At 52.6% G+C, this 16,841-nt stretch overlaps 7 protein-coding genes across 7 annotated transcripts in view; 5 read left to right on the forward strand and 2 right to left on the reverse strand.

Annotated features, from left to right (window-relative positions):
- Positions 1-756, forward strand: part of Z517_00544 (uncharacterized protein) — a gene marked incomplete at both ends in the record, with an annotated part of 3,543 nt that extends 2,787 nt beyond the window's left edge. The window contains one exon of the mRNA XM_013433508.1: positions 720-756. Coding sequence (XP_013288962.1) covers positions 720-756 — 37 coding nt within the window. The remainder of the gene's footprint in view (positions 1-719) is intronic.
- A 1,635-nt stretch (positions 757-2,391) lies between these two features.
- Positions 2,392-3,823, forward strand: Z517_00545 (uncharacterized protein; the record flags this gene model as incomplete). Its single annotated transcript, XM_013433509.1, has 4 exons — positions 2,392-2,533; positions 2,593-2,660; positions 2,720-3,464; positions 3,537-3,823. The coding sequence occupies 4 exons, from the start codon at positions 2,392-2,394 to the stop codon at positions 3,821-3,823; spliced, it is 1,242 nt and encodes a 413-aa protein (XP_013288963.1).
- Positions 3,824-5,114: 1,291 nt separating this feature from the next.
- Positions 5,115-6,225, reverse strand: Z517_00546 (uncharacterized protein; the record flags this gene model as incomplete). Its single annotated transcript, XM_013433510.1, has 3 exons — positions 5,115-5,303; positions 5,369-5,858; positions 5,924-6,225. 3 exons carry the CDS (start codon positions 6,223-6,225, stop codon positions 5,115-5,117), a joined length of 981 nt encoding a protein of 326 aa, XP_013288964.1.
- A 768-nt stretch (positions 6,226-6,993) lies between these two features.
- Positions 6,994-8,140, forward strand: Z517_00547 (uncharacterized protein; the record flags this gene model as incomplete). The annotated part of the gene is made up of 3 exons (XM_013433511.1): positions 6,994-7,165; positions 7,229-7,398; positions 7,451-8,140. 3 exons carry the CDS (start codon positions 6,994-6,996, stop codon positions 8,138-8,140), a joined length of 1,032 nt encoding a protein of 343 aa, XP_013288965.1.
- A 106-nt stretch (positions 8,141-8,246) lies between these two features.
- On the reverse strand, positions 8,247-9,604 carry Z517_00548 (uncharacterized protein; the record flags this gene model as incomplete). Its single annotated transcript, XM_013433512.1, has 2 exons — positions 8,247-8,710; positions 8,770-9,604. 2 exons carry the CDS (start codon positions 9,602-9,604, stop codon positions 8,247-8,249), a joined length of 1,299 nt encoding a protein of 432 aa, XP_013288966.1.
- Positions 9,605-10,123: 519 nt separating this feature from the next.
- Z517_00549 (uncharacterized protein) lies at positions 10,124-13,177 on the forward strand (the record flags this gene model as incomplete). Its single annotated transcript, XM_013433513.1, has 2 exons — positions 10,124-10,227; positions 10,276-13,177. The coding sequence occupies 2 exons, from the start codon at positions 10,124-10,126 to the stop codon at positions 13,175-13,177; spliced, it is 3,006 nt and encodes a 1,001-aa protein (XP_013288967.1).
- A 1,096-nt stretch (positions 13,178-14,273) lies between these two features.
- Positions 14,274-16,549, forward strand: Z517_00550 (uncharacterized protein; the record flags this gene model as incomplete). The annotated part of the gene is made up of 6 exons (XM_013433514.1): positions 14,274-14,543; positions 14,650-14,881; positions 14,979-15,518; positions 15,645-15,694; positions 15,803-15,940; positions 16,139-16,549. 6 exons carry the CDS (start codon positions 14,274-14,276, stop codon positions 16,547-16,549), a joined length of 1,641 nt encoding a protein of 546 aa, XP_013288968.1.
- Between the last annotated feature and the right edge of the window lie 292 nt (positions 16,550-16,841).

Here is a 16,841-nt window from a genome sequence, read left to right on the forward strand (position 1 = left end):
TACAAGGCTACGAGAAGGCACTTGGACCAGACCATCTATCGACACTTAATACGGTTAAAAACCTAGGTTCCCTCTACACCGCCCAAGATAAGCTAGTCGAGGCGGAGAAGATGTACGTTCGAGCGCTACAAGGCTACGAGAAGGCACTTGGACCAGACCATCTATCGACACTCTATACAGTCGGAAGCCTAGGCTTCCTCTACAACGCCTAAGGCAAGCTAGTCGAGGCGGAGAAGATGTACGTTCGAGCGCTACAAGGTTACGAGGAGGCATTCGGGGTCGAGCGTGTCTCGTCATATCTGCCGGCGTTAAGTACTATATTCTCATTTGGTAACCTCTACGCGCAAACAGATCGAACAGATATAGCGAAAGAATTGTACACTCGAGCATTGTCGGGTTATGCTGCCGTCCAAGGACCTTCCTCGAAACGGTGTATTGAAATTCAATGTCGGCTTCAGGCTTTGCAGCTCACGCCGAGTGAGAGTGACATTCAACATACGCCTACCGAGTCTGGAAACACGGAACAAAATCTCGTCTACAGGAACTTTTCTACAGAACGAATAAATGACTGGTGAATGGGACTTCCGGTGTCGGATCCTCTCTTGTCACCCTTACCTCGCAGCAGCCCTGGTCATTGAACGGTTCGCCTCCATATAATTGAATGAAAGGTTCAACCGGAGTCTCTTATCCTTCCGGAAGGATTGACGCCAATTACGCAGTCACTTTTCCACAATCCCCCAATCAATGTTGGTTTGATCGAATCTTTTGGTTGGATCTCGCTGCGAACGTTCCGTGACTCAGACGACCGCAGTCGTATCCCCGGAGCGTACACCTCGACTTCTAAGGAGCTTTTTCTGTAAGAGCTCCTCGAGCTGGGCTTTCAAGACAAGTCGCCAGTAACAACCCGGGGCTAGTAACACTTCGAGCTCAGTATCCTTTGAGATCGCTTTGCCGTTGTGCGTCACTTTCCACTCGGTCGAGTAGCGCAGGCAATCTGGAAAATCGCTCCCATAAATCTGGGTTCGACTCCCTCTCTTGCAAAAATCTCGAGCTCGATGGGGATGGGTTATGGCGCTAGCTTACTGCCGATGGGATGTTATTCGCTGTCACACAGGGTGTGATGTGGTCAGGAAGAGGAGTTGCAGCGGTTCCGACACTCGCTACGCTTTCTGAAAACTGGCTAGAATTCTGCGGGCGCCCATTCCTGGAACTTGAACAAATTATCTAAATTGACCGCTTCGTCCATAGCGTCGGGTCGTGGCTTTAAAAGTGATGGGAGTGATACGTTTCGATTTGACAAAGTTGTGGTGGCGGAGGACCCAAGGCTGGTCTCGCGTCAGGAAAGGTATGACTTTGAGCTGTGAGAGCGATCGCTAAGTCAGGTCTGCGCATCAGGAGAAAACAGCGATTCAGATATGTTGACGAGGCTGTCGAAAATAGCCAGAGACCATTGCGATGTTCCAGCTCAATGCGGCGGGGGGCCGTCGCACTTTGCGGGTGTGCTCAAGGACAAGAAGGTGCTGCTTCTCGCAAGAGCTACGCACGCCGATGAGAGGAGGGAGGTTGCATTTCCTACTGGACAGGATCATGGTCAAAATGTAGGGAATCGTCAGAACGATCAGAACTTTTATCGCTCCAACAGAAAACTCTCCCTTAACCCGGTTGCAGATCTGCGGCTGATATAAGCTGTTGTGGGAATGGCGGCCTAGGCGAATACGAGTTGTTGCGCCTTCGAACTCGCAGCAGTAGTAGCTTCGAACTGAATCTTAGACTGGGGAGGGAGCGAAAGGTCGTTGGGATGGGACAGCATTGAAGCGCCGGCAATTCACTTGGCTACATACTCCTTATTCCAATGGCTTTTTGAAGGGCCCCCCGGGTTCCGTGCAGCATTCCAAGGCCTCATCAATACGTGGTTTGGAGCGCGAAGAAATGCCGGGCCAATACATTCCATGTATTACCGAATAATCTTTCAGTATGCGCGTGGTATTGGAAATACCATCGAGAGATCCACACCTTCGTGTGGTGCAAATTAGCAAGAAGGCTACCACGGATCGATTTTAGCTCTTTTAACCCAAAGCATTACTCTTGCACATTCTGGAAGAGGATTCCCCGCCGCCAGGTCTCGTGCCGCTCTGCTGGATTTAGTGCTTGTCTGTGATTGCTCCAGGCAATGTGGGTTGTCGAATCATGTCTTGGGTAAAGGAAGAGATACCTACACCTAAATAACTCTCACTTACTCATTGCTATATTACCAGTCGATCCTCCGAGGCTGGCATGGGGGTTGGACGTTCAAGCGGAAGGGCCCTTGTCTGTGCTTGCCATTTGAACCCTTTACATTATACATGCAGATCATCTGGGAGCATACATTGTTGTCTGCCGGCCCGTTGAACAATGGAGTTGACTTTTACCAACGGCATTGCCCTTTCTACAAGCAAAGACCCCTACTTTTTGGGCGACGCTGGTATTGATGGCTACATCTCCATCGCAGCCTCAAAAAGTATTGAGTTCGACAGGCTTAAAGTCACCTTGGAGGGTCAGTTAGCTATCTGCTTTCCCTCCGCAGTGCTTTGAACCCTGTGCTGATAGAACCAGGTGTTTTGTTAAACACCATCCGGAGCGCGGACTGGTATGCGGATACCCTCGTCCACGGAATCCAAAGGGTATGAGGGATTCACACTTGGAACCCTGTCTAAGAGCTCTATGTTGACTCCGCCTGCAGCTCCTGCAGCTCGACGACATCAAGACAGCGAGTGATTTCGTCGGCCTCGAAGACCAAGCAAAGAGCACACCCAAGTGCTTCTTCCACTTCGACATACCAAAAACTCTACAGTCCGAACTCCTGGGACAGAATCGCGGGTTCCTACGAGACCTTCCCCCATCCCTACCTAGTTTCGAGAGCGTGAAGAAACATCCTGTTCTCCAGCCACGGTATCAGGGAGAATCCAACGTCGGCTACAATCTCCGTGTGCAGGCTCTAATCCGAGACAAAGTGGTCGCCAGCATCACCCGCACCGTCAACATCATCCCGACCCTGGACGTCCCTCCGCCATTTTGTGTCGCAGATTTCCCCGGCGAGTACGTCCTAACACAGTCGAGATGCCAGAGGACATGGCATCCCGGCGGATCTCGCACGAGAGAGCTGCGAATCGAAGCAAGCCAGCCTTTGCCGGTGATTTTGTGCAAACCTACAGACGACACGGTCTTTTCTACCACGTTAAGCCTGACCCAAATTAACTATTTAACCAGGAACTGCCGAGAACAGCCACGAGCTCCAGTCATCGGCCAGTGCGTGGCATCCTTGGTGTTCTCGACCTATATCTCCAGCGACCCGCGCGGAAGTGCTCCGACGCTGAAAGACGTCTCATCTTCGCGCGGTACACTATGTCGCAACGAGGGAGTCTACGCCGAAGTCGAAGTTCCCGTACAATTCTCAGGCTGGAAGGAGACCCCTCACACTTTACTACGTAAGTATTTGTGGTGGCAGCACCGTTGCGATTTGGCTCTGCCCTGACCCTGTCCCTGACAAATTTCTACAGAAGATGACGGCACGCCAGACACAAACACAGACACGGCACAGCGCTCGATCGCGGAAGCCCAAACCCGTTTGACGCTCAACTTTGGCAAGCTAAAGTACCCGGTCCCCAGTTTCGAGTCCTCGCTGGTGTCACGGCGGTATAAACTCGACCTCTGCGTCCGAGTCACGGCGTCAAATCGCCGCCGCACGTTCCGCCTCATTCTGCCCGCTCAGATTTCTTACTCGGCGGACAACACTCAGAGTCCTAGGACGAATCTCGAGTGTGACTGTCCTCCGTATTTCGCATAGGTTGTCGTTACGTAACAGTGATACTTTCCGACTGGGATAGGGAGGGAGGTGGGAATGTCGTGCTTGGGATTGTGACTCTCTCTCACTCTCACATACGCATTGCATTGCATGGGATTCAGCCCTTCTGGGTCTATGTCATCGAGCTCGGCGTTTGCTCCATTTTGCTGCCTTCAGCTAAGAGAGAGGTGATTTGCGGGGTCAACTCTTCGATTATGGTTTCTCCGTGCCTTCGACTCTGGTACGCGCTGGGGGGAACCAGTGGAGATATGTACCGCGGAGATGGTCCAGATTCTGGGACGTAAGTAGGTAATCAGGGGAAGCGAATCGAGCGTATATTTGTATGCATGTCTGAACGCATGCATGCATGGATGTAGGCCCATCTTCCCATTAACTCCCCCCAACAACACCCCGGTCCCTTCCCATCCCATCCCATCCCATCCATCTGCCTCTGCCCCTGCGCGAATATTTGATCTGACGTCCATCCACTTGTACGAGCAGGAAAAATGTGGAGAACAGATTATTTCGTAAAAAAAAAAAAAAGCCGGGAAAAATATGGGTCCAATCGACAGACTTGGCTAGTCACCCGATGTGTCACCGTTTCGTGGAAAGGCACAAAGGGTAGCTATACCTCCGCGGGGACCCCTCTCTCACTACCGTGTCTGCGAAGGAATCTGGGTTCGTAGTGGGGGGAGGTATGGAGAGGTCCTCGGAGATCCGGAGATGCTGGGACAGACAGGAGCAACGGCAACAGTACCGGCGGCAATAGTAGTGTTTGTCTTGGTGAATGTGTAGGTAGCTAGGTAGGGAGTCTCCGCGGATGGCCATTTACAGTAACACTCTCAGGAACGGGCTGGACCGCTGTCGATCTAATTCATGAGCTTGATACGGACTTGATACCTCTCAGTTTCGTACGAACTAATATATCAACGATGTCAACTACAACTACAATTTCAAAAATGAACCTTGAACGTGATTGAAAGCTTTCAATTTGCTAATCGGGGTTATCACTGCAAGCAAAATCATGATTCGTAAGCCATTTCACCACTGGCCGCCTTCCAACAGCCCGGACCAAGAGCCATTAATAAAAGTCTCGTTGACTATCTACCTCGTGGCTCATTTGTTGTGCAGTCGTGCCACCGGTCACCAGCCCCCAGGGGAGTTGCAGACATCAGAGCGCCGTGAGACTCGGGTACTGTGAAGGTCGTATGAAAGCCCAGCTTGATTCGTCGCTCCTACCAGGGCTGTTCTGACCTCGTATTTTGATGCATCCTTCCATCATGGTTCTTCGAGTTCAATCCGTGGTGGTCTCGAACTTTTCTGCTTTCTTGAGATACGCACAAAGCTCACCGGCAGTGATGGGGATAGTGTGGTCGATGAATGGATCGAAACCCTTGATAACGGCTGGAGCCGCGAAGTCGCTCAAGGAGAACCTCAACTCGGCGTCTAGATTGGGAACACCTTCCTCATTCCGAAACATCACCTAGACATCGAGTCAGTAAAGACGGTTGCCAAACCGAGAGAGAGGCTAAGTTGACTCAAACTCACCTCACTGACAGTGCAGGCTGCATGAACCGATTGCTTCCCATCTTGAGTCGTCGACTGCGACTTCCAGACACAAAATGTGGCCTTCTTATTCTTGTTTCCCTTCTCGTCAGAAAATTCCGTCTTGATGCCAACCATGACGCGAATCTGGCCACCAGAGTGCCACAGGTATTCGTTTGCGTGTTGTTCCAACGCATTCCCCTTTTCAGACCCTACAACTTCGATAATTACACCCGGATATCTAGCGGAGGGATGTCCAAGTGCAATGTCTGGATCATGTCGCTTGGAGAAAATATCACTGACAGATTTAACCGCGACGTAACCGCAGTAGCGGTTCTCTTGGGCAAATCTTCCAGCAGCTGTATCGGGCCAGTGACCGTGCAGGGAGCGCAGGTGAGCGTGGAGACTGGACCGCAACTCCGTCCGGAGTACCTCACGAGGTTTGGAATTCCATCGCAGGACAAACTGTTGGCTCGATTCAAAGTAGTCGCACCTGTAATGTATCAGCAGGCCCAGACCAAAATGTATTCTAACTTGAGTAACGACTGGATGATATACCTCACTTCGTCTGTCCAATGATCATCGGCTTGTAGATGTATGTCGAGTGATCTGAAATACATGTGTCCCAAGTGAAATACCAGCCAGGGTGGGAGGGGAGAGTCGACTTGACCGTGTTTCCGAGCGTCGATCTCTAGACTGACGAGTCTCGACGCCACGAAGTCTGGATCGAGGCCATCTGGCGTGGTTTTGGGCATTTTAGAGAGGCGAATCATGGCGGCCGCGAGTTGTCGACGAGCCTCACCGAAGTTGCGACGATGGCCGTCATTCGTGTCAGCAGGCTCTGAGTGCTGAGACTCCATTTTGAACAAAGCAGGCGAAGTAATGCCATGTCCTGGGTTATGTTCTTGACATCAACACTTTATAAGGAGTAACTTTTTTTTATACATAGTCAATGCCGGGTGGAGGTAAATAGAGATACGGTCGATCAATGTGACATGTGGGACGCGTAAAGTATTTCTATGGTCGGGCATGGCTGCCGCAGTTGCATCATTTCTTCACTCGGATTCACATTCACCTTTCATTCCATGCCAAGCGTCGGCGACTTCACTCACAAGCATCTTGTTCATGCACTCAAGGCTCTCAATCGCCCAGCTGTTCAGCCCTGCAGCTAGCTGGAGAAAAACAGTTTCCCCTCCGGAGTTTGACTGCTTCTAGTGGCTCGGCTCGGCTCTGTATGGCAGGATCCGTCCGTCATATCGAACTGCATTGCACGACGATGATGCTCACTTGGACTGCTCGTACGACCGAAGGCGTTTCTTTGTTCATGATGGCTCAGTTCCAAATTGATCACAAAGACATGCAGCCTAATCCCTGCCTTCGCTTCACCTCATTGCTCTAGCCGCTGCCTTTTTCACGGACGCTAGTAACCGAATCGTCCAATCATTGGGACCTACGATGGCCTCGGCCCTGCAAGTTAGAGATTGAGGCTTGGACTGGGGCAGCTGGAAGCGACAAGGTGGTGGGAAAATGAGGCTGAGTGAAAGACTTTCTCATGAGAGAAAAATCCTTACGAAACTGCGACTCTGCTAGTTTTATGGTCTCCTGTACCAAACAAAGCTTGTCCCGTCATGAGACACAGATTCGCCGATGAATTTGGGGCAGAGATAGGCGACGCTATCCAGCGCGAGGCCGAGGAGACATCCATGATCCTCCTGGTAGGCGCCACAGGCGCAGGCAAAAGTCACTTCATCAATTCGATCGTGCCTGGGGCATGTGCTACTTCAGCGAGATTGGGTTCATGTAAAAAGAGACTCCCAGTGATGGGTCTTAGGAAGACATAGCTTTACTGACACCTTGCCACAGGCACACAGCAGCCCGCCGCAATCTATACGAGTTTTGATGGAAAGCCTCTTATACTGATCGACACGCCAGGGTTCAATGACACCAGAAGCCGGCATGGGCGCTCCGACGCAATCATCCTCAGCGAGATTGCCCGGTTGATCGCGCTCCAGTCGGCGATGGGAGTGCAGATGGTGATGCGATCCATCTTGATATGATTTGTAATATCGCTGATGGAACGAACAGAGAGGGATACTTTATCTGCACGACATTCTTTCCGCCAGAATGACGGGCGAAGCTGTCCGGCAACTCGAGCTGCTTCAACAGATTTGCGGCGAGAACTGCTGGGACCACGTCACATTCGTTACAACCAAGTGGCCCGATGAAGCGAGTCAAGGGGTTTTGGAACTTGGGACCAAGGAAAGTGACCTTCGCCGGATATTCTGGCGCCCAATGCTCCGTAAGAAAGCGAAAATGTTCCGATTCGAGAACAGCCGCGCCTCTGCCGAAACTATACTTCGATCTTTGATGTCCCAGGCTCCGGTCAAGTTTGCCTTGCAGGAGGAGATGGACAGTGGGAAGACGCTGGCGGAGACGACTGCAGGCAAGTTTATCATTTGCGCAAGAGAGCAAGACGAGAAGCGGATTCAAGCGCTCAAGGAAGGGCATCAATCTAGTGCCGCCGCAGCATCCGGTCCTTCAGCAACGGCTGCAGACACAGACGACGACGTGGAGGAGCTGTACGAGCATATCGAGACTCGGAGAAAAACCGAGAATGTGCTGGAAGAGGATGTGAATGAGGAGCTCGAAAAAGACTTGAAGACTAAAATGAAGGACTTTTTGAAAGGCGGCAAAAAGCCCACGGTGACGACAATCCTTAGTCTCCTCATCGGCTTGAGCTCCTTTGCATTCAACTTGATAACAGCATTAGCATGAGCGCAGGCATGTCATCTGCTGAGGTTGAGGACAAGAGTTAGGATGAATGAATGGATGCGAAATCTCGAGGTCAATTTCCTAGTTTAGCAGCCTTTATATATTTGAGTCAATTTTTCAAAGTCTTTCCAGCTCCATTACTGTCATTCGCAGTAATCCCTTCGATCCTAAACATGCTGTGCGGTACGAGAACGTTCTCCTCTGCGCCTGCTGTCGAGCCTCCAGCCGAGACTGTCACCAACTCTGGGGATGTGAGCACTTCACAAACTAGTGTTCCATCCTCAATTGCTCGACATGACGTGCTCTTGAGCTTGACTGGCCACCGGACTTGGACAGAGCTTTGGCACTTGCGCATCAACCTCGATATCTCGACGGCCTTGACGACGATTTCAACTTCCAGCCTCGTAAACAACTGTGACTCTAGAGCGCTTGTGTCACCTTTCACCATGGATATGACATGCCTCCATAGTGACCTGGCGAAATGTCTTGATCTCTTACTGGTTTCGAAGCTGTGCGGAGCAATAGCAGTGGTGGTCAAGCACTTCCAGCGGCGCACCTCGTCAGGAGGGATTCCTATTCACGGGTTATTTACATTACTGACAGTCTAATACTTCGGCAAAAGTCCAGCTTACCTTGTGAAACCAGGTCTCTCAAGACTACACGAAGCCATTCGGCATCCTGTTGGCTGGCCCAAAGATCGTTGGGGTCTTTCCCTCCTGAATCGTCAGGAATTGGGAACACTCTGAGCATGATCTCGTGGTGTATCCTGCTCATCAGCACTGCAGCAAGCCCTTTCCGCGACAATGGGACGCTGAAAGCGCGAGAGAGGGCAAGTAGCTCGGCTAGGTTTTCTCCTTGGTTGTTACCAACTTGCATCTTTACCGCTTGGTAGGCTGCATCGTCGCACCAAGCAGAGACATGGTGGCAGAGGTCTGTGAATGCACTCTTCAACTTCGCCTGAGTCACCCAGAGGCCAGGGAGTTGTGCGTTGAAGCGCTCCGACAGAAGCTCGCTGTATTTGGCCGCGAAGAAGTCACGCTCCGAAGCCAAGGCAGCACAACGTTCCTCGAGCGCAACATTTTCTTTGACCATTCCATCGTAGAGGTATCGGAATTGTTCATCTTCTTCCTGATACTGCTGCACGCTCGCCTCCAAAGATTTGACTCGATTTTGCAACCACTCGACGTCGTGCTGATGTGAAAGAGCCCCTTTCAAACGATCGTCTGGACACGGTGCGCGAGTTGCGCTGACCTCGTGTGATGGTTGAGTCCGTGTTGGTCGCCCAGGGCTTGCGACAAAACCCGTCAACTCTCGAACATGTTCTTCCAGTTGTGATCTCTCATGCGTGTCATTGTCAAGAGGGAATTCTTCGGTGAAGGCGGAGGAGGTTTCGGCAGTGGCGCTATGGGCCTGGTGTTTGTCCCCGGAAATCAAAATGAGCTTAGTCCGGTGTGGGATCCGCGACATGATCGATCCTTGAGGACGGGACATATCTCTACCTCTGTCATGTTCTTGCTACAGGAGCTGCTTTTGTCGTCTTTTGCAGGAATGTCCAAATGAGAGACAAATTTCAAGATGAAGCCAGAGAGGCCAAGGGGAGCTGTGCCCTGCGCCTCGTGTTACCGCAGCCTAAGTCGCCGGGAGCCTAGATCTCTCGCATGGCGGCTCGAGGTGATAGCCTCACCACTACTGCAAGTTTGACCAGCCCGATGATGCAGCCACACCAGGCAGTGCAAAGTCCCCCAGGACTTTGTGTGCATGGCTGCCGCTCGGGTCCTATCGTCTATCGGCGAAGGCTTGGATGGTTCTTTGCAATTATTTCCAAGCCCATGGAAAGCCAAACCTCCTCAACTTGTTCGTCTTCCTTCTGATGCAGCGATGATGATCTGGTAGCACAATAGCGTTGGTTGCGTTGCCCGCGAGGTCCCTGGATAGCTGCTATACCTCAGCCTGATCACAACTTCAAAGGGCGCAGCGACGGTCAAGATGGACCCAGGGCTCACGTCTCTCATGAGTCGCGGTTTCAGCCCGGAAAATCGAGCAAATCCGGCGCAGGTGAAACTCATCATTGGTATTGACTATGGCACCAGGTTGGCACAAACACACAATTGAAGGAAGAGCACCTCTGACAGTGGCAGTTTCTCTGGCGCCGCCTATACTCTTTTCCTCCAACGACCAATCGACCCGCGCATTGACACCATTTCTGACTGGCCGAGTGCTCACCACCACCACCGCTACACGCAGAAGGTCCCCTCGGACATCGCATACGGCCCAAATGGTCAAGTTCACTGTGGTTTTGAATGCCCTGAAGATGCTACGAGGTTACGATGGGTGAAGCTTCTCCTCGAAACAGACCCTGATTCACGCAAATCATATCTCCTCGACTCCGAGGAGGTACAGGCGACCCGTCGAGCCATCCAAGAGCTGGGAAAATCCCCTACAACGGTGGTTGGCGATTATCTGAAGTGGTTGTGGGCAAGAATTGTCGATTGCATCTGCGACGAGCAGAACGATCCTGACCTGGTCAAGAATAGCGATGTCACAATTGTGATGACTGTCCCTGCCATATGGTCTGATGCTGCCAAAGAGAATACCCTGCATGCTGCCGAACTTGCCGGTCTAGCAGATAACGGCCGTGAAATTAAGTTCATCACAGAACCGGAAGCGGCTGCTATTTCCGAGCTTCAACAGCGCCTGAGCACGGGCCAGGTGAGGGCGGGAGACTGCGTGATAGTTTGCGACGCCGGAGGTGGCACAGTCGATGTTGTGAGCTACCAGGTCGCCAGAGTGCATCCGATGGAATTGAACCAGGTCGCCGTTGCAGATGGAGGTCTCTGCGGTTCCGTGTACATCGACCAAGCCTTCACGAACCAGGTCAAAGGAGTGTTGCGAGACGACTGGGACCGATTGCCTGCAGCTGCGAAGAGTGAGATCATCGACCGTTTTACTTTCATCATCAAGCCGTCCTATGAGGGCGGAACCTCAACCGGTCCTAAGGCGGTGCATCTAGGTGGTGTTGCCCACCTCAACCTAGAACATGCCAAAGAAGGCACTGTTCTTATCGAGCCAGAACTTGTCCGCATCTCGTTTGAAAGCGTCCTCCCTGAGATCCTGAGCCTCATCGATGAGCAGGACATGGCCTTGGAGGAGAAAGGGTTGAAAGAACATCTCAAAGGGATCCTGCTTGTTGGTGGGCTCGGAAGCAGTCGTTTTGTCCAGTCGCGCATCGAGCAGAGCTATCCTCGCAGCGAGGGAGTCAAGGTCTGGCGTGGAAGATCCAGCTGGACATCGGTGGTCGAGGGTGCCGTCCGCTGCCTGTTTATGTCCCTCGGAAACATACAGACCATCAACACACGGCTCTCTCGCTGGAACTACGGCATACCCTACAATGTGCGCTTTGACCCAGCCCTACACAGGCAGGAAGACATGTTCTACTGCGAGGACGAACGATGTGCAAAAGCAAAACAGATCGAATGGCTGGTGCGCAAGGGACAGGAAATCCAGTCTTCGATGCCTCCACAATCTCACAATTTCACCCAGATCGTTCCGCATAGTCCTCCGGTTGGAGGCTTCATGGAGGTCGATTTTACAATTGTTCAGAGCGATGAGAAAGACGCCCCTTCGCACTTCACGCCTGCCGTCAAGGAATGTGCCGACATAGCTTGTCGTGTCACTTCTAGACTCATCATTGCCGCCCGACATCGATCGCTGGCTGGAAAAGGAACGAAAGCCGCGCCCGCATGGAAAGTCATCATATCGCTGGAAATTCATATGTTGGCAGCGAGAGTAAGGTTCGCTATGAAAATGGCAGGCGAGGAAATTGGGGCTACGCAAGTTTCCTTCCGCCAGCTTGTGCCCGGGCCTGTGCAGGCAGTACCAGAACCCGCCATCGGGGTTGCTGTCGGAAATGGGACGCAGAGTCCACGTGCTCAGCTTGATGAAGTCGCCGAACAGGTCATCAAATCAGGTCACATGTCCTACAACACGAAGACTGGTGGTGATGTTCAATCATCTCGTGAATTCGACGATGTCCTGGCGAAGGTACTACGCAACCGAGGTGAAGGCTCGAAACCCGAATCTGATGCGGATGACGCAAAGAAAGTGAAGAAAATGAAGAAACGCGCTGCTCTCAACGCCTTGTCACCATCCGATTCCAACAGCCATGCTGTAGACGGATCTGCGTTACCGAATCCTGCAAGACTTCAACCTCTGCCATCTCTGCCAGCTCGAGTTCCAGAGCTGCGCCAGACTGCTCCTAGGAGCTATGATATCGACACATTGGCTGAGCGAAAGGAAATAGAGCGACAAAAAATCATCGACCGACTCGCAGCGAGTCAAAGAGCGTCAAAGTTACAAAGCGAGCAACGTCCTCGGGATGACAGTGAGGTAAACGGGTTCAGCCAATACATTGATCACACGTTTGGAGGAACGTCTCCGCCTGCTGCTAAAGAGGCCGACAAACCGGTGCGCGCGGCACCACTCAGGCCCATCACGAAACCGGCTCTCTGGGGCGATAACTCGGGCTCCAGCCCCCAAGACCATGCGGTAGACTCAAAGATATCTCGTGGATCAGCACTGTTACCTTCACCTGACGAAGAAGAGCGGGTCTCACGCCGCAACAGTCTGCGCAGTATCCTCAGTGTGGAATCTAGGTTATCACTTCGTCGTGAGCTTGACCCTAACGTCACAGTGCCGTCCCCTCAGGGAGTAGGCGGCATGAGCTCACCTCGGAAGACCGCGAGCCACTTACGGTTCAGCTCTTATGGCTCGCTGTCCGAGCCGACTTTGGAGGAAGAATCCTCAGATTCAGTGCCCAGTCTAGAACGAAGCTCTTCCGGCAGTTCGACTAATACCGACACGACAATCACTCCTAGCGATTACGACCGCCAGGCTTGGGATGCATTAAGAACGCAGACGGACTGGGAGAATGTCAACTTACCGAGAACATCACCCCTCGGTGAGATTGAAAAACTTTCGCCGCCAGGTCACCAAAGACTGCGATCGTTGTTACGAAGCAGATCGGTCAGAAATATTTTGTGATTATAGCCTGGAGAGCAAGTTTGATGTGAAACATGAACATTATCCAGAAGTCTTTGATGATATGCACTTGTAGGCGAACATATTCTGATCACGAAGGACCATACAGAGCGCTAGAGAGCAGGATATTGACTTGTTATGACGGGGATACCAGCTCCTAGCCTGTCTAAAAGGGAAAAAAAAACTTGTTGAACTATTCCAAGGCCTGCGTCGCCTAATCCGACAGCAGAGCTCATCTTCGCTGTAAGATATGTTCAAGGTTTGCTCCCTCTTATGGCTCATGGGCCGACAGAGAACGAGGCGATGACTCTGGTTATGCTTCTCGTCGCCTACTGGCGGCATGTTCTCAGTTCTCCTCAATTGACCACTCTAGCTCCACCACCGCTCGCGAAAGTATCGTCATGTTGCTATCAAGAGATGCGAAAGCCTTGGGATCAGAAACGTCTCCACGATGCTCATGGTGGTTCAGTCTGCTTTGGACAGCGACGCTATTCCAGCCGTGTGCTGCACCCTTGGCTCGCTACAACGCCACCAAGTGGTCAAGGACTCTGATTCTGGTGTCTATATCTAGAACCAATGCGAGCTTGGTTTAGACAAACGTATTCAACAGAAGCTGTTTATTGGCAATGAATACATCAAAATCACAGGCTTGACTGTGGCATCTTAAGCCATGACGGACAAATATTGATCCGGATACGAGGCAAATGCTCCCAACAACGGCTCCTTGTTTATCATCCCCGATGCCTTTCCCTCATCTGCCCCTTTTGATCTTGGGATTTGCCGCGTTTTGAGGAGATGACCTACACTTTGGAAAGCCCATTCGCGCATGAAGATCACTCCTGCGTCCACGCGTGCGAAGACGGACATCCACGATCGTCCACATCCGGTGGCTGATTAGAGGGAATCCTCCCCCCGCATCGCATCCAAGTCCTGCAGATTAGTTGTTATCTTGCTACTCGTTTGCACAGGCAAGCCCTTAAAAGGGGTGGGCCAGCGTACGAGGTTACAATATCCTGACGCTTCTCCTCAAAGAGCCTGAACTAGAGTTCTTACCAAAAGCTTAGACTCTAGCCTTTACCCTCTCTTTTGAGTCCCGAAAATGGCTGAAAACTGGCAGGATATTGCCTCAAAGGCCCAAGCAGGTCTTTTAAACTCAATACCTCCCAAATGGCGTCTGCCCGAGCCGGTCGACCCGTCTGTGATGGACGTGCGTGGCATTCCGAGGACCTGCGGACTGCTGACGGAGAAGCAACTCTTGATCACCGAGCAGACGGCCAGTGAGCTCGTTCCCCAGCTGAGAGACGGCAAGCTGTCCTCTGTCGAAGTGACCGAGGCCTTTTGCGCAAGGGCCGCAATTGCACATCAGTGTGTGAGTGCCTCTGAAGCCTCCTTACATAGTCTGGCGGCCACGGATCCGGTCCACCTGATGTGGAGGTGTGGATTGAGAGCCGTTGTTGTTGACGGCTTCTTTTCAGGTGAACTGCCTGACAGCATTCTTCCCCGACGAGGCTCTTGCACGAGCAAAAGAACTCGATGACATCCTCGCAAAGACGGGCGTCCCGGTTGGGCCCTTGCACGGCTTACCCGTGGGCATCAAGGACATCTTCCACATGAAGGACAAGAACCTGACCATGGGCTATCTGGCATGGCATAACAACCGGTGCACGTACGATGCGTCAATCATCCAGATGCTGAGAAATGCCGGAGGTGAGCAGTTCCGCGCGCCTTTTTTTTTTCTGTCTCTACAAACCCTACTTGCCTTGACATACTAATCGCCTCCGCCGCGCGTGTGTCTGGGCCACAGCTGTCTTCTTCGTGCGCACCACCATGCCGCAGACGGGCATGTTCCTCGAAACATGGAGCAACCTCTGGGGCCGCACCCTGAACCCTTTCAACAGGCACTTCTCTGCGGGCGGCTCTTCCGGGGGTGACGGAAGTCTCGTGGCCATGCGAGGCGCGCCATTCTGCCCATCGACCGATATTGGCGGCAGCATCCGCGCCCCGGGCACCTTCAACGGATTGTACGCCATGCGACCGACGGCCGACAGAACGGCCAAGAGGGGCATGGGCACGCCCGCTCCCGGTCAGATCTCTATCAAGGTCTCCTCGGGCCCCAACTGCCACAGCATGGCCGACGTCAAACTCGTGGCCGAGATCCTCCTCACCCACCACGGCCTGCCCTTTGAACCTACCGCCGTGCGCATGCCCTGGCAACAGCTCCCCGCGAAGACGGAGAAGCTCTGTATCGGGTTGCTGGCCACGGACGGGTGTGTGACTCCGCAACCACCGATTGCGAGGGCGCTAGAGGAGACCGCGGCAAACCTGCGCGCGGCCGGTCACGAAGGTATGCATTATTGATTCATTATTGATCCATGCCCAGCACCACCAGTCTGCGCCACGCGCCCTTCTGGTCACGAAAACAGAAAAAGCGAATCATGCTCGTTCTGACGCGAAAGGGGGTTGTACATAGTGATCGAATTCCAACCACCGTTTGACTGTTGGGAAGTCGCACAGGCCACGGTTCGTATTTCTCGCCCCGTATCTCGTTTCAGTCCCTTGCTCCTGGGGAACCTCACACTATTCCCCAGCAACGGACTTGTTTAACTAACTATGCGGGAAAACGAATAGTGGCGGCTGTGGTTCCAGACCGGGGCAAAAGAGACGTTGGACCTGGTCGCGTCGTCGGGCGAACCGCTCTATCCGACCTTCAAGTGGTATCTCGAGACGTTTAACATCCAGCCGTTGACCGTGCCGGAACTGTTCAAGGTAATACCCAAGACATCCCTAGCTCGTGTGCTCACACATGCTCGCTCCATTCTTATCACCCTCCACACACAACCCCCAACCCCAACCCCAACCCTATCCTGCCCCATTTGAGCCGAGTTGAGTTGAATTGAGGAGAAACGAAGCACATCACTAACTCCTTTCCCCACCCATGGGTCGGGATTGGCCTTTTTTTTTCAGCTCAACACCAAACAAGCAGAATGGAAATACCAATTCGCCGCGGCGTGGCACGCCACCGCGTCGCGCACCCGCTCCGGCCGCCCGATCGACTGCCTGCTCTGCCCGTGCGCCCCGTCGGCGAGCTTCCCCCACGGCTTCCCCGTCTGGTGGGGATACTTCAGCCTGTGGAACCTGCTCGACTACCCGAGCATCGTGCTGCCGCTGAAGAAGATGCGGGTCGACCGCGACAAGGACCGCAAAGATGTCGGGTATACGCCCCGCGACAACGTCTTTGACCGCATGAATTGGGAGGTCTACGATCCCGAGAGGTGGGCGAATCTGCCCGTCACGGTGCAGCTGGTCAGGCCACAGTTTGGAGATGAGGAACTCATCGCGGTCGCTGAGGTGGTTGATCAGGTTTGTAACTCGTGATCCTCCCTCTTAATCACCAGAGATGACTCTTCTGGGACTCGCGCTATATTGCTTTGCACTGCGTTGATTGCGTTGCTGGTCCTGAACCCCTTTCCTGTGGCGAAAACGAAAAGGACATGTCGATATATCCATACATCTATATATCTATAGAGTCTTCTGCGGTTTATCATTGTTAGTGTACTGGTGATTTAGCATTGGAGATCCGCTCCTTGCGTTTACCACCGGCACCAGGAAAGTAGAGGAGGGCGAATAGAACAGAACATGATGATGATGAACGCGAACGCTGAATCGA

Source organism: Fonsecaea pedrosoi (genome assembly GCF_000835455.1).
Source record: "Fonsecaea pedrosoi CBS 271.37 unplaced genomic scaffold supercont1.1, whole genome shotgun sequence".
In the NCBI taxonomy this organism is placed as follows: Eukaryota; Fungi; Ascomycota; class Eurotiomycetes; order Chaetothyriales; family Herpotrichiellaceae; genus Fonsecaea; species Fonsecaea pedrosoi.